Here is a 13,183-nt window from a genome sequence, read left to right on the forward strand (position 1 = left end):
GGGAATACCTAAAAATAACACCATGGCAATACCAAGTTTTGGTATTCAAGCAATGGTCAAAAATCCAGAAGACCTCAACTTGGTATTGAAATGGTTTTATTTTGAGGTATTATTTTACCCTTGGAATAACATGGTTTGGTATTGTTGTGCCCTTCCACATATTAGACTTTGGTATGATTTCATGGTATTTTACCATCTATTACTGGGCAACCAAGGGCACATTTTGGTCCCTGTTATTTGCCCAAGTAATACCAAAATTTGGTATTCCCGTGTTATTTACCCCTGCTCGGGTTGGACGGTTGTTCGTCGATTCTACCGGGGCTTTGTGTCATATATTTCAGCATCTCCGTGTTGTTGTACCACCTGCTGCCGCGGTCCGGGAGTTCAATTTCAACCATTCCGGATGAAGCGCGGTCGGTGTTGTGAAGAAGGAAGGGAGTGGCCGGTGAATGGCTTTGGCGGCTAGGACGAATTACACCCAGTCATGATCCTGAACGTCGTGTTTTTTATAGGGTACACACAAATGGCAGGGGGATGGGAGGGGGGTCGTGTTGCCTAGATTAGAGCCCCCCGCCGTGTTGGGTGGCCAGTGGGAACGGAATTACAAGAATTCACACGTTTGGTATAGCACCGGTAAAGTAGTGCTGTGAATGAATAGTTGAAGTCGTGTCTTTTTTTTGCTGAAAACGATGCTAAATATTTTCAAGAGTCGATTAGTCAAACCTGTCTAAACTTATGTTTTGTTCAAATTAATATTGTATCCAACGAGAAACTGATGTTATTCATTTCAGATCTGACGATACTGTCAAATTTGATTAAACGCAGAGTTACTCCCCAATGTTTTAGTTGTATTTTGTACTTCAGATCAACCCTTTAATTCAGGCACTTTCGATAAATTTCACAGTTTCGTAAAATTTGTGGAAAATTATGAGACAGTCAACTCTATACATTTGAAGTGACTGGAGAATATATCTGAGCATTAAGAAATATCAAAAATCAATAAACCACAACTAGAAAGTCAATCATATATCGAAAAAATAACACATTTTGATCAGAGGGCAAAAAAATTATTTACTAGAATTGAAAAAAGACTTCAAAAATTCAAAAATCTGTATCTTTTGAAGGAGTTTTTTGATCGATTTGGTGTCTTTGGCAAAGTTGTAGGTATGGATGAGGACTACATGAAAAAAATGATACACGGTAAAAAATTGGTGATTTTTAATTTCACTGTTTGTCACTAAAACTTGATTTGTAAAAAAACACTATTTTATTTTTTTTTATTTTCTGATATGTTTTAGGGGACATCAAACTTTTCAGAAATTTCCAGATTGTGCAAAAAATCTTTGAGCGAGTTATGAATGTTTTAATCAATACTGATTTTTTCAAAAAATCGAAATTTTGATCGCAAAAATTTTTCAACTTCATTTTTCGATGTAAAATGAAATTTGCAATCAAAAAGTACTTCAGTGAAATTTTGATAAAGTGCACCGTTTTCAAGTTATCGCCACTTTTTAGTAACTTTTTTGAAAATAGTCGCAGTTTTTAATTTTTTAAAGTTATTGCCCATGTTTGCCCACCATTGAAAAAAATATTTTTGAAAAGCTGAGAGGAAAATTGATGTTTTCTAAGTCTCACCCAAACAACCCACCATTTTCTAATGTCGATATCTCTGCAACTAATGGTCCGATTTACAATGTTAAAATATGAAACATTCGTGAAATTTTCCGATCTTTTCGAAAAAAATTTTTTTTATCAAAATTTCAAATTTTATTTTATTTCAAAAAATTAAGTTGAAAAATTGTTGCGACCAATATTTCGATTTTTTTGAAAAAAATCAGTATTGATTATTAAATTCATAACTCGGTCAAAGATTTTTTGCACAACCTGGAAATTTCTGAAAAGTTGGCATTTGATGTCCCCTAAAACATATAAAAAAAAATAAAAATAGTCTTTTTTTGCAAATCAAGTTTAAGTGACAAAAAGTAAAAATAAAAAATCATCAATTTTTGTTTACCGTGTATCAATTTTTTCAGTGTATTCCTTAACCATACCTACAACTTTGCCGAAGACACCAAATCGATCAAAAAAATCCTTCATAAGATACAGATTTTCGAATTTTCATAAATCATTTTTGTATGGAATGCTGCCAAATTTGTATGGAAACTTATATGGACAAACTAATGATGCAAAATGGCTTCTTTGGGCATAACGAAAGCACCACAAAAGTTTTTGCCGGATTAAAAAATACAAAAATTATAAAAAAAAGACCGATTTCGTAGAGAATTACTCAAATATAAAAAACGTAAATTTATTTTTTTTTTAGTGAAAAGTAATAAAACATGACGATTTTCACACTTTGTATCTGAATATTTTTCGAATAATTTTGTTTCATTCTTTGCCTTTAAATTCAGAAAGCTAAAAATGTAGACACGTTTAGTTACAGTAATTCAAATAAACAAATTTCAAATAATCAATATTTAAATTCAATTCCATTCAAAGCACACCTAATTTATATTTCAAAAGGATATTATACTGTCCATTTTTTAATCCCAGAAGAACAAAGTAAAATCTAAACAAACTCCAATTACCCAGTAATCTATTTTATTCCGCTCTGTCTCTCTCTCGACAAACCCGGCAATGATAGCTAATCCCTGGTCGCACTAGTTCAACTCCCAACCCCACCCCCCATCAGGCCATCGGATAGGATTGGCACTTTGAACTCACCGTTTAACCCAAATACACGCAATCCGATTGGAAAACCCCGCCTGTGAAAGCGATGCGATGGCCACTGTATATAGTTTGTAGAGCAAAATGTTTTGAAACGATTTCCAGGCGATTACTTTCTATCTACAAACTTCCTCTCCCTCTCTTTCACCTCCGATCTGGTCCGGTCTGGGTTGGCCAAGGATTAGCACCTGGGGATTATTCGGGGAGAGGTTGAAACCAGAGCCCCTGCCCTGCAGTTAATCGGTCAGTTGACCCAAGCCAATATCGGTAAAAGTGAATTGAACTCAATTTAAATGCTCATCACTTTATCTGTGTTGGTTTAACTTGGATAGTTTTGGATACTCGAGGGTTGGACTTTTCCAATCAACTCAAATTGATTTCAATTAAAACTTGTCTCCATTTGAAAATGTTTTAAATAACATAAAGTGAACTTTCATCATCATCTTCCAGCTCAGCTACAATGTTGCAAACCCTTCCTTTATCAAACGCATGCAATCCCGAGCTAGAGACTTTAATTAAAATCCTTATTTGCAATCCTGCACCACGGGGTCGGGTCCTGACGGGGTCGAGTAAATCATTTCTTGCTAATCTAGAAGTAACGAGGAGAGTAGAAAAAAACAGTTCAGCTTGTTTGCAACAATTTAGCGATGCTGTCTCATTTTTCACCCTGCAAACGCCTCTCCGGTGGCATTTCGGCGGAACGCTCTTTGATATCTATGCGAACTTATGTGGTGCTGGGACAGCGGGATGGAATGGCTTAACAACAACGGCGCGAATGTATCACCAACGGTCCTTTTATCACGGGAAGTCCGTGTGGTGCGCATATGGTGGGAACCCGAGCAGAAAATGTTCGGATTGTTAAAACACAGTTTGTTAATTTAGTAAGAAAAGTTGTGTCAATCACTATTTCGATTTTTCATCGAAACCACAGATCTAAAGAATACAGAAAATTAAACTTACAGCAAATAATTTCTCAATAAGAACATAGCTTGTTGTTCTCGTTCTACATATTAAAAACACAATTAACAAAACTTTTTGATTTGATTTGTTGATTTGTTTCTACATAAACAGTATGACTCGATTATTACATTACATTACAATTGCAATTTTACATTAATTTGTGTTTTTAACAAAATGGTTCTGTTTAATAGGGCACCACAATCGCGACGTGGCGGTCACCATCCAAGCCGGTGCCCAAAGGGCTAGCTCATTTTATCGCACCTCTTCGTCTCTCGCTGCATCCCCCCATCTCCCTTCAAACGTTTTGAACCTCCCAAGCTTTATTATGAATGGCTTCAACCTGTGAGCATCATAAATTGTCCGTAAGCGTTTCCAGCTCCCTCCCTCCATCCGTCCCACACTCCCAGTTTTATGCGCCACATATATTTAACATAATAAAAACAAAGCTTGGAATTGGCGCACTGTTGTTGTTGTTGTTGTTGTAGGGAAAAACGGTCCTAAATACATGAAAGTGAGGCCATTTTTCACTTTCCACCAACTGCACCAATATGGAGTGCAGTTTGCCGTACTTTCCTACCGTTTGATGGTGGGTGCATTTAGTGCAAACACCAGAGTTCGACCGTCATCATTTATGGGTGTTTAGTTAAGTGGCCTGGTTTTAGAAGGGGGACCTCCTCCGGCGATGCGACTCACTTCGAAAGTTAGGATTGCTTTAATTTCAAGCAACTTTGTACTCAAAAAATAACTAAGTTTTAGGGTGAAGAGCTGTTTTTTTTAAATAAAAATAAAAATTGCAACATAATTTATGGATAATTTCCATGCAAAAAAAAACTGATACAATCTATTTTTTTGGGAAAAAACTTTATTTAAATTTCAATAATTTTCCATCGAACATGCAAGTGAAAACAACCACAAATTACTTAAGGCATAATTGCAGTTGTGACAGTTTCACCAGTTTTCTAAATATCTTAGTATCATGTCAATTTTAATTTTTATTTAATTTACAGTTTATACTGGGTTATGACTTGGATTTCGGATAATGGTATCATAAACATAAAAAATTGTTTCTTTTTTTCTATTTTCTTACTTTATTTAACATTTGTACTGAGCCTAAAACGTTTGTAATTTATTGTGGGTTCTATTTTTAAGCAAAAAATCTTAAATATTTTTAAAAAACTTGTTAAATTGGACGTAGTTTTCAGCTACTTTTGTGCCCTACATTGATTAGTCATTAGGCCTATTTCACAAATTACAAGGTGAAATATTTTGCCTCTTTGCTGATTATCATAATTTTGCAGCTACTGTTTCGTTTTTTGAGTTTTTCTATTTTTGTTATATAAACTTCAACCCTCGCTTAAACCATTAACTTTTTAGTTTAGACAGAATCTGAAATATTTAAACATTTTTTTCCTGAAATTGTATTTATTTTTCCGATCTGCGGTTAAAAAATTTAAAATTTGCAATAAGTCCAAAAGTGTCATATTTAATTAAAATACAGTCCAGCCTCGATAATCCGAAGGCCTTTTAAAAATTTTACTTCGGACAATCGAATAACGATTTTTTTTTGTTGTTTTATTTTTGATTGTTGAGCTTTAATATGACCCCTAAACTTATATCAAGTAATTTAGAACTTTTAAAACCAAGACCAAAATGGCAGTGATGAAATATTAAAAAACGCATTTTTAAATTGTATAGGCAATCAAACAATCAAATTTGACTAAAATGGGGTCGCAGAACTCAAATTTGATGTTAAAAGTAAGAAAATGAAAAAAAAAATATGAAAAAATAATTTTGGTTCGTGATTTGATTATTCCATACAAACCTTCAGATAATCGAGTCTGGACTGTACAAAAATAAACGTTATAAAATTTATAATTATTAGTTTACAATCAATCGAACTATTTTTTTCCAAACAGAAAAAAACAAGCTTAAAGTTTCATCAATAAAAATCTTTGCCGTCATATTTTTTTGGGGAATTTGGGAAGAAACTATGGGACAAACCCTTTAACAAAATCAATGGCATTATAATTGAATTGAAAATGGGAGACAAAAAAGAAAAAAACTTATTATTTAAATTAATATTCTTTCATAATCGAAATAACCATAAGAAAGAAGGAAAAAGTGCAAGGGAAATTTTTCGAGAAACGTTAAAGAAAAGAAATTCTGATTCTTAAGGTAGGCTAAAGCTAAAGTGGTAGCATTTAGCAGTCTCATTTATATAATTTATCGGAAATATAATAAGATGCTAAAAATATGGAAGAAAATGTAAGACCAATTTCAACAAAAAAAAATATTGCAGTAACATTCATGCAATAAAAACATTTTGCAAAACTTTAAAAAAAACTCATCATTTACAAAATTTAAACTTTTGATACTATTTTCTAAATTTGCTAAATTAATGATTCAAAGGTTCACTGAATAAACAAAAAAAAAAGAATTATCCCAAAAATTCTACAGTAATTTGAATTTGTTTCACCATTTGGTTCATGAAACCATGGAAAAATCGAGAATATAAAATTATAATATCTGTTGAAAAAAAAACAAGCAAAAGTTTGATAAGCTAACCAAAATACCAAAAAAAAATCATGACTCAAGCGCATAATAATTGATTATCTGTACCAATGGCTTCAGATAATCTTAAACGCTAAAACGCCAACCATCAATTTCAATAAATTCCAGTCCACCCGCAAAGTGCCAACATCCTGTGTTATTACCGCATTTCTTTCTTTCGCTCTATTCATCCAAAACCGCGGGCTCGATTTAAACTGCGCTTAGCTTAATTGAATTAAGCAGAGTGATGGAAAGCACAACAACCTGGAATCGAATCGCCCCATTCAAAAGATTTGATTTTATTTTGTTATGCAAACCAATTAAGACGTGCCTCGCGCGCGCTCGCTCATCACGAGCCACTCTTCACAAAGAGAAAGGAGGCAAACAGCACGAACAAAAAAAAACACTCGCCTAACCTTTATTAGCAAAATCAAATCGGGCTGGTGCACTAATAACTATAATCCGTTCTCCACTCTCAATTTCACTTTCAGGTTGTCCGCCAGCAAAAGTGAATCGAAACCATCAATCTGAGAGAGCGCCGAGTTCTTCCGAGGAGCACACATTTCGTCCACGGTCAGGGTAAAGTGCCACCCGAGGCCACCAGGTAGGCCATGTGCGAACTCGGCCACCTAAGCTGAACACCACCCCCCTGAAACCATGACGATCAGCGAATAGCATCGAACGAACGAACGAACGAATCACGTGCGATCGCAATCAAACAATTACGGAAACGTTTGCCAGCAGAGCTGACCGGCTGAGAAGTGCCGACCAACTTCTCTCTTTTTTCCAACTTTTTCAAGGATCAACGGGGGAAATTAAACCCCGAGCGAAGGAAAAATGCTGAAGAACATTCACGAGCGAACGGTTAAAAAGTGAGTAGAGTAGAAAAAAATCAAACATTAGAATTATTTTAAAAACATCTAAATTCTTAGGGTGGATAAAAAGTTATAATTTTGTTTTCAATTCAAACCAACACAACAAGTTGAGTAAAATCTAAATTTTATTTAATTATTATTTGCCTTTACGGATCAAGTGCATTTCGGAAAATATGTCTATAATAATGTTTAAATCCAATTAATTGTCTCTTTGAAAAAAATGTCCAGTACCTATAAAATACCTTTCAAAATGTTCAATTCACACCCAAAATTTTTTGTATGACTTTATATGACACTGACAAAAAAAAATCTGCTGATTTAGGTAGTTATGTTACGGACATGACCAGTAGGACAAAGAGGTTCTGAGGTTTATGTCTTTTGATTCTGACCAAAGTCTAGTGAAGAGGCGATAAATAAAAATAAATAAGAATTGGTATTTCAATTCATTGTTTCAAACATTAAAATCAGAAGGTATTGTAAAAACAACCGGTTACAAAGTTTGCCATCATAAGTTTCCACAAAATCAAAGTTTAAGCGAAATAAAAATTCCAGAGTTTTTTTTAAAAGGACCAATAAACTATAGTCTTTCATATGTTTATAGGACCTAATAAAAAAAACTCTATAATTCTTTATTTTATTTCTATTTTTTTCTATAAAGCCGCTCCAAATATATTTGGAGTTTATGTCCGTCAACTCAGGACTAAGGTGAACGGAAACAAAAACTAGAACTATGCAAATGTTCAACAATAATCACAAACAAGGCTTCAAGTTTTGTTTTAAGTTTTTGTCACTCAATTCTGGTTGAGGTCGAGGGAGGAAGGTAAAAAATAAACTCAATTTTAATTTTAAAGCCTGATTTTCAAAATTTGTAAGTATTTTTTAATATTTATTAATATTAATACATTATTTCAGTTATGCCTCTGTAAAAAATGCAAAAAATCAATGCATTTTAGACTTTTTTAAAAATATTTTCGTTCTACATTTTTTAAACATTTTGAAAAGCCTTTTTGTGATTGAAAATGCATAAATAAACGTCAAACTATTTATTTTAACAATTGATTTTTCATTTTCTTTCCCGTCTGATTTTTGGGATTTTTGAAGGAAAGGAGGGACAAATTTTAAACAAAATTAATATTAGCATTTATCAAAATTTAAAATTTAAAATAAAGCAGGAAAATTATTTCAGATTAATTTAGTTAATTGCATTCAAATTTTATATATTTTTAAGTTTTTTGAATATATTTTGCAGACGTTTTTTTGAAAATTATTGTTTTTGAAAATATTTGCAGCGGCTTATTATGCATAATTTATTGTTGATAAATCAGTTTTATAAAATTGAAACCTAAATTTCGTATATCTCGATAACGTACAATCCATCAAATGAAAAAAAAAAAACTAAGGTTCAATACGGAATCGATTCCGTATAGCCTTTATGCATTTCAAGTTCTTTTAAAAAACTCTTCATACAATTTTACGCGCTGGTAATATAAAAAAACGTATGTTGTTATGATCATCTATGTATTATCAAAGGATTTTCCTGATCAAACATTCAGAAAAAAAACTATATACGGCAGAATACATTTTAAGAAAACTTTTTGAGAAGAAACTAAACATAAATTTTCTAAGTTTTGAATATAGGGTAGACGACCTTATTTTGGACCTATTATGCATTAGAATATTTCGCCTTGATCTCGGGATTGTTTTTTAGCTTAGTTTATGCTCAAAAAGTATACTATTGAAAATTGAAAATAATGTAACCATTTTAATATCTAAAGCATTTCAAGTAAAACATTTTTTGGATGCTTTTTGGACTTATTGAATGTATTTTGAAGCCATCGCTGTACCTATTTTTGACCCACACTATGATTGGTTGAAATTTTGACAACACGATCTGTGGCGTGCGGCGGCAACACGCATACTTTTGAAAAACTCGGTTTGATAAACCAAATGGGCCTTTCCAAAAATGTAAATGAGGAAATAATAATTTTAAAAATTAAATTATTTTGATACATCAATATATTTTAATATTAAAACGTGATTTGATTGTTTTGTATGGAAAACATTTTCGATTGTATGAATGTTTGTGCTCCCCTGTGTTTTCTTTTTTTTTTTTTTTTGCAAATGCAATCCAGACTCGATTATCCGAAGGCCTCGGAAAAAAAATCACTTCGGATAATCATCACATTTTTTTCGTTGTCTAATTTTTGATTGTCGAGCTTATGTATGACCCTTAGACTACGCTTAAATGATTTAGAATTTTAAATTCAAAATGGCGGCCAAAATGGTGGTGATGTGATGTTGAAAAATGCATTTGTTTTAATAGGCAATCAATAACTCAAATTTGAATAAAATTGGGTCGCAGAACTCGAATTTTATGTAAAAAAGAAGAAAACTGAAAAAAATATACAAAAAAAAATTGTTTTTTTTTGTTCGTGATTCGATTATCCGAAGCCTCATACAAACCTTCGGATAATCAAGGCTTTGGATTCTGGACTGTATCAAAAATCGAATCTTCTTAACAGAATGTAAAAGCAAATTGGAACAAAAGCTGTGAGTTAATGTTATAAATGAAACCAATTTTCATTAGAATTTTCAATAGATGTTTCATGAATCGCATTGAAAAAATGAAAAAAAGTTTTTTAATTTATCAATGCAATTGTGCATAACTGTATTATTTTGTAATATTTTCAGATATCTCAATAATCGTATCATCAGAATTTTAGAAATTCCAGAACGCATTCACAAAAATAATTCAACAAATAAAAGAGATTATTTAATTTATTTTTTAATATTTTACATTGGAGATTCGAATTTGGATCGCAAATCCAAATCGCAACAAATTGATCTTCCGAGGCAGACATAAAACCCATGATCTTTAAAGAAAGACATAAAAATTTAAAGAAAAAACAAAATAACAAATAACTCAATTCTCCCCCTAGGGTCAAGGGCAACCACTACGTGGCGACACACGGCGGCCGCGACACGGTTGACCTACCGTACGCCCAGGCCAACCGCGGCTACTCGACCGACGGCGAGGACAGCCAGCGCGCGCCCTCGGATCGCACCGTCTCGGAGTACACGGTGGCCAACGAGCGGGCCACCCCACCGACGGCTCCATCGCGCAAATCCCGCGGCGGCGTTCACAACGGCAACGGCGGCGGACCGCGGCCACTTTCTAGTCCACCGACGCGGGCTCCCCCGAGGGCACCATCGGCACTGAGCTATGACCACGGCGGTGGCACCGGTGGAGGTGGCGGCGGAGGAGGAGGTGCTGGCGAGACTGGCAGCGACATCTACGTGACCTCGGCGGCGTACAAGGCTCCGTCGGAGATAAGGTGGGTGTCTTGGCTAACTTAGGGGGAAACTGTTTGATGCTATTGTTGTCTTCTCTTCCCCACACAGTCGATACAGTGCCCACCGGAACAACCCGCAACACCACCATCACCACCCGTCGTCGCGTGGCCCTCGCAGCGTGTACAGTGTGGCCAGCACGGCCAAAACGGGACGCAGCTCGCGACGACACGGCGCCAAGGTCGAGGCCATGTCGGCGCCCAACCCGTTCTGTCCGAACGTCAAGGGCGTCTGCTGTCTGATGTTGCTCCTCAATCTGGGCCTGATCCTAGTCACGCTGGGCTTCGTGATCGTGATGCAGTTCATGGAGCCGCTGTTCGTTTGGTAAGTTTGAAGATTATCAGCGAATTACAGAAGACAGTTCATCAACGAATCTCTTTTGCAGGATTTTGGGCGTGGTCTTCCTCGTGTTTGGCTTTGCCACGTTGATTGGCAGCATGATCTACTGTGTGATCGTGTGCCGGGACGCGAAGACGCCGGAACAGCTGCGCAACGAGGACCTCTACTGGACGAAGCACTGGCAGAAGAGCATCGGCTACACGCCCCACGAGATCGACTACAAGACGGATCGGTTCGACGAGCGGGATCGCTACTCGGATCGCTTTTCGGTCAGCAAGATGAGCGGGAAGTACTCGGATCGGGACATTACCCGGTATTGATCGAGCGGCAACAGCACAACCAGTAAGCAGCTGATGAAACGATTGTTACTAATAAGATTTAATTTAAAACGATTTCCGTAAGTTAGTGCGCGTTCTAATTTTAAATAAATCACACAAACGAGTTGAGCAAAACGAGAATTGAAAACCACAGTCCGTAGAATTATTAATATTTTACTTAAGCGCCTTACTTTAGCACAGTAGAAAATTTTACAAACAAACCGGCAAGCAATATAATTCGTGTAACTAAATTAAAACAATTATTTTTAAAAGTAAATAATTCACTATTGTTTTAAAATGTTATAACGAACAATTAATGTAAATAATAACGAAAAAGATGAAAATAAACTGATTTTAATAAAACTTTGTTGATTTTTTTTTAGATCCAATATTCATCCAAAAAATGTGTGGATCATTCTCCGCCAACTCACACAGCAGTTGCTCGACCTCTCTTCGATTTCCTTGAAACTTTGCTCTATGGGGTAATTATGTTCCTTGATCACGAATCCGTTTTTCAGTGATTTGTAGCTCGAAACCGAATCGAAAAAATTGCTGCCATTTCGTGATACGCAATTATCAAAAATCGGGAGACAAATTAATTTATGGGAAATTTAATGTGCTTTTAAAATCTGCAATAACCCAATGTTTTTTTTTCATTTTTAACAATAATTTTGATTTTAAATTACGTGTTTTTTTTTGTATCTTTGCAGGACTTTTTAGGGTATTCTTCAAAATTGTAGAGCAAACAAAAACAAAAAAATGTATTTTTAAACATAAAGGTGTTTGCAATTAGCATGTGAGCAATTCTCTACCAAAACCGGAAATGGATTTTATTTGTATTTTTTTTTTTATCTTGAAAACGAAGCCCTTTTACATAAAAAAAATTAGGTCAAATTTTGTTTTGTATGAAATTTCGATTTTTTTTCTAAAAATCACTATTTTTTCAAAAAATCATGATTCGGCCGCAGATTTTTTGACCATATTACTCTATGGCTCAAAAGTTGGGGATTTTTGTAACCTAAAGCATATAAAAAAATCTCGAAGTCAAAAAATACCTATTTTGGGAAATTGATTGTTTGTAAAAAAAAGGTAATAAAAAATCGGCAATTTTTTTCCATGTATTTAGTTCCTCAACTGGATATTCCTCAACAATACCAACAACTTTGCCAAAGACACCAAATTGATCAGAAAATTCACTCAATAGTTACAGCTGTTTGAATATTTACGTACCATTTTTGTATGGACAGCTGCCAAAATTGTATGGAGACTTGTATGGGTGAACCAATGACACAAAATAGCTTATTTGGTTATAGGGAAGACCACCACAAAGTTTGAGCCAAATAAAAAAATACAAAAATAAAAATTGCCGATTTCGTAGAGAATCGCTCATGTATTCTTCACGAGTTATCTAAATTTTTAGAAAAGTTTTTTGAAAATGTGATGATTTTGACAATTTTTTAACATTTCTTTTTTTGGAAACTTAAAACTCAATCTTTTGAAAGTAGTTTATTCATGAAGTTTATTTTGAAAGTATTTTATTCGGAAAGTTAAGCAAATTTTGTGTAAGAATGAGTTTTTGACAATTTTTAGAGTGCTAACATTTCGCGGAAAAAAAAAGTTTTTTTGGAAATAAGAAAACAGTAAACATTCCCAGAAAACTATTTTAGACTTCAATTTTCAATAGAAAATAGAAGATTCAAAATCGGACAAGTTGCAGTGTTGCATTGAATAAATAAAAAATTTTAAAATTAGGGTTTACTAAGTGTCATCCAATTAGACCTTTTTTTCAAAAGGCTCTACAACCATTCATCCGATTTTTAATATTAAAAAAAAAAACAAAATATATCTAAAATTTCCCAATCTTTCTGAAATGAAATATTTTTTTTTTCAAATCTAGCCCAATGTTTGAAAAAGTCGAAAAATCTTTTCAGATTTAAAATAAGTTCACGTTTGGTTTGTTTTTTTTTGTATTTTTTTTCTAATTAAACTCATAAATACTCATGGTCCAAAAAAGTAGGTGACATTTTTTTTTTCAAAAACTTCAAAATTCCAATGAAAATTGAA

The 13,183-nt window shown here is 34.1% G+C and overlaps 2 protein-coding genes across 3 annotated transcripts in view; one reads left to right on the top strand and one right to left on the bottom strand.

Annotated features, from left to right (window-relative positions):
- Nucleotides 1-398, bottom strand: part of LOC120428141 (solute carrier family 12 member 4) — a 119,369-nt gene extending 118,971 nt beyond the window's left edge. Inside the window, exon 1 of the mRNA XM_052711225.1 lies at nt 281-398. Coding sequence (XP_052567185.1) covers nt 281-398 — 118 coding nt within the window. The remainder of the gene's footprint in view (nt 1-280) is intronic.
- The window catches only part of LOC120430256 (uncharacterized), a 332,478-nt gene extending 321,232 nt beyond the window's left edge, over nt 1-11,246 (top strand). For both annotated transcript variants that reach the window (XM_052710891.1, XM_052710892.1), the window contains 4 exons: nt 6,729-7,109; nt 10,052-10,447; nt 10,515-10,787; nt 10,849-11,246. In XM_052710891.1, coding sequence (XP_052566851.1) covers nt 7,075-7,109; nt 10,052-10,447; nt 10,515-10,787; nt 10,849-11,122 — 978 coding nt within the window. In that variant the 5' untranslated portion in view covers nt 6,729-7,074 and the 3' untranslated portion in view covers nt 11,123-11,246. The remainder of the gene's footprint in view (nt 1-6,728; nt 7,110-10,051; nt 10,448-10,514; nt 10,788-10,848) is intronic.
- The last annotated feature ends 1,937 nt before the right edge of the window (nt 11,247-13,183 follow it).

The sequence above is a fragment of the Culex pipiens genome, chromosome 3 (genome assembly GCF_016801865.2).
Source record: "Culex pipiens pallens isolate TS chromosome 3, TS_CPP_V2, whole genome shotgun sequence".
In the NCBI taxonomy this organism is placed as follows: Eukaryota; Metazoa; Arthropoda; class Insecta; order Diptera; family Culicidae; genus Culex; species Culex pipiens.